This window comes from Tupaia chinensis, unplaced genomic scaffold, assembly GCF_000334495.1.
Source record: "Tupaia chinensis unplaced genomic scaffold, TupChi_1.0 Scaffold000350_1, whole genome shotgun sequence".
In the NCBI taxonomy this organism is placed as follows: Eukaryota; Metazoa; Chordata; class Mammalia; order Scandentia; family Tupaiidae; genus Tupaia; species Tupaia belangeri.
The window spans coordinates 2827649-2831135 of NW_006159844.1; the positions used below are offsets into that span (position 1 = coordinate 2827649).

General features: G+C 38.1%; 1 protein-coding gene across 1 annotated transcript in view; it reads right to left on the minus strand.

Moving 5' to 3' along the window:
- TTC6 (tetratricopeptide repeat domain 6) overlaps positions 1–3487 on the minus strand; it is a 210944-nt gene that overhangs the window by 15153 nt on the left and 192304 nt on the right. Inside the window, exon 30 of the mRNA XM_006152364.3 lies at positions 1926–2136. Coding sequence (XP_006152426.2) covers positions 1926–2136 — 211 coding nt within the window. The remainder of the gene's footprint in view (positions 1–1925; positions 2137–3487) is intronic.

A 3487-nucleotide genomic window follows, 5' to 3' on the forward strand; every position in this document is an offset into this window, starting at 1 on the left:
TCCCTCGAAAGTACTTAGATAGGCCTAACTTTCCTTTTTCAGTCCTTTTCCTGATCCTTTACACTTTTCTATCCTTCATCAGGTTGTTACATACAGAGATCATCATAAACACAAATTTCTTATTATTCTTTTTTTCTTTTAGTGATAGAGGGCACACATAAGAGAAAAAGACAGAAAAGAGAAAGCACCCCCCCCCATGGGGCCAGGTCATGCAGTAAGTCTTTTTCCTTCATTTCTCCATGTGGTCAAGATTCAGGGCACCTATGCCCAAAGATTTGAGCAGTCCTGTGGGATCTGGCTCCCTCAGATAGCACTTAACCACTGTGCAATATCCTGATCCCATAAATGTACATTCAATGCCAATTCCATGGCTAGTTCTATTCCTATTTTCAACTGCACAGCAAGACCTTCAACTTGTTTCAGTCCGTAGCCTCATCTCACACCATTCTCCCTTTGTCTGTAACATTCCATCAACTTGGGTCCTCTGTCTCTTTCCTAAGACTTCCAAATGGGCTACTGGCTCTGTCTGGATCACTGCACACTAGCCCCAGCCGCTATTCTTTTTTGTACCTCAACTTAAATGTGAGGTTTCTTTTTTATAGGTTGCATTAAGAACCATCCTTTCCCTTTGTTACATTTATCATTATAATTGAATATTATTCATATGTTTGTTGATGCCTCCCTCACTGCTTGGTAGCAAACTCTATAAGAAAAAACAAGTACATCGTGCTCATTGCTGTATAGTTTTCACCCTATACTAGTGCTCCGTAAATGCCTATTGAATGCAGTGAATCCATTTCACTGGAGTGAGCTCAGCTCCACCTGCTTTAAAAGTCACTTTGCCTCTTCAAATTGACTTTGCACATTTCTACTGTGATGCAATAATGGCTAACTTTATATTTAATTCTCAGAAGGCTATCTTATTTCCCTTATTAAGTCCTTTGTTGTACCTCATTATAACTACCAAGCCTATAACTTCAATATTATCAGTCTTAAATCAGCCAAACTCATTTTTAAATGAAAAAGAATCAACTTTAATGGCAAATGATTAACAGAAATTTCTACAAAACAATGAACAAACTTTTTGCCTATTATTTAAAATTTTTAATATTAAAAGGGGAAAAGGAAGATATCAGATTACTCAATTCCTTTTCATGAAAAATGTAAGCACAATTAGTACTTCATTCCCAGAACGTCACTACACCTTTTATTACTGCAAATACTAGGTCAGGAAAGTCATGATGTATTTTTCCATTTTTTTCTATGCAAAAATGAGGCATGACTTTTCTGACAACCCCATCACTCAGTGAGTTATAAAATATCAGTGATGGGTCAGCTATAGTGTCCTGGAAACCACTCTGAGACCCTTGACAATGCGCAGAGTAGCACTCTCCCATATCACTGAACAGACAAATGGCTGGCCTCTTGCAAGTTCTAACTCACTGCTGTTTGGAAAATGACCAAACTCAGAAGTCTAATGCAGTGCCTGACCTATTGCATGGCTAGGGTCCACTTTAAAACACGCATGCATTGTTTATTTCCTTTAGTTTTGTACTAATTCATTAGGACAAGATCTGTGGAGACCAGGTATAAGCTACCAAGAGAAGTTTCAGCCAGATTTTTATGTGTGAAGTTCATTAGGCAAAGTATAAAAGTTATTTAAGTATATAATGAGATAAGGAGGTGTACAGGCATAAGGAAACTCGGATTCAAAAGACCTTCATTTGACCAGACTATCAAGTCCTGAGCACTTCCAGGCAGGCTCTCTGCTCCCACTGCTACTCTGGATACTAAAAGTAAGGGGAAAGTAGATGTTCATAACCTAAGAAATAACATTTATCGCCATCATTAGTAAAGGGCCAACTATTTTCTTCCTCCCATTCGAAAATACTTTTAATACTCAGAATGTTATTACATAATATTACCTGCAAATTATAGCCTAAACTAATTCTGGCTTTTGTGTACGTTGGATCCAAATGCAACGCTTTCAGGAAGTCTTTCTGTGCTTGCTTGGTGGCTTCATCATGACCATATTCCATGTAAGAATTTCCCCGTCCAACATAAGCATCCAGAAAATGTGAGTTAATTTTAAGAGCCCAGGTAAAAAAATCAACAGCTTCCTCAAACTCTTTAATTCTGGAAATAAATGAAAGTATCGATGCCTTCGGAGGAATTGATGCTTTTTGGTAATACATATAAATGTTTTCTTATATATGACTTTTCCAGAAAAATTTAGATTAACGCTTAAAACTTTTTCTTTTTTTTTTCTTTTTTCAATCTATCATAGGGGGGAAGTACATAAGTCCATATGACCCAAAGGCAGTTCACAGGTTCTTTGAAGATTTCGGTAAAAAGAAAGTGCGGAATTTAGAGCCATTTTCACAGCAGAATGTGCTGAGATGATATTCTGGGATTATATTTTCAAATTATAAGAGTTTGAATTACTACACCTATTTTTAACAGCTATTGATTGTCAGTGTAGAAGAAACACATACTATTATTGATTAAATACACTATTTAAACTAGAGTCATCATACATTCATTTATGTGTATTTAGTATCTTTTTATACAATAAAAGAAAACCAATTTTCATTGCATGGGAGTCCTGACTTCACATCTTCAGTAAAGGCAGCCCATTTCATTGTGCGTACCAGGAGAGGAGGGGGGAAAAGAAGCAGAATGCAGTTTATTATATTTTTTAAAAATTATTTCATTTAGGGACCAGCAGTTAGCATAATGGCTATGTCGCTGGACTCCCACGTAGTCGACTGCAGTTCATGTCCCGGACCCGGTAGCTTAAACTCACGCCAGGTGCATGTGCATGCGTGCCCAAGATCCCAAGAGGAGAATGGAGGAGAAGGGATTGCAGCATGGCCATACCCCCTGCGGGGGAATTTCTCACTTTCTATCTCTCTGTCTCTCTCTGTCTGGTGAGCACATGCACCCTATAGCAAAAATCTATAAAAAAAAAATAATTATTTCATTTAAAATAACTTTTATTTGTTCATAATTTGACTAGAGAGGGACAGAATGTGTGTGTGTGTTTGTGCGAGAGAGAGAAAGAGAGAGGAAGAGAGAAAGTGAGAAAGCAAAGCCACCAGGTCTGGGACTCAAACCACATTAGCCACGTGGGAGTCAAACGCCCTTAATCACCACACCACCTGCCGGCCCCTACAGTTTATTTCTTAACTTGTGAACATATGCGTTAAATGAAATCTCTGTCCTTCCTAAGGACTCTCTTATGGTGGAGATGAGGATGTTGAAGGAATCAAATATTTGTTCACAAGCAAATAATGTCACCTCTCCACTTCACATGCATATCTAATAACTATATTTAGTCTCGATTAACATGGAGGGAGTCTGGAACTCTCCTGTCCTTTCTTTTTTTTTTTTTTAAGATACATTGGGGCCAGCAGATGGTATGGTGGTTGGGGTGCTAGACTCCCACATGGCTGAGTCTCAGACCTAGTGGCTTTCTTTTTCCTTT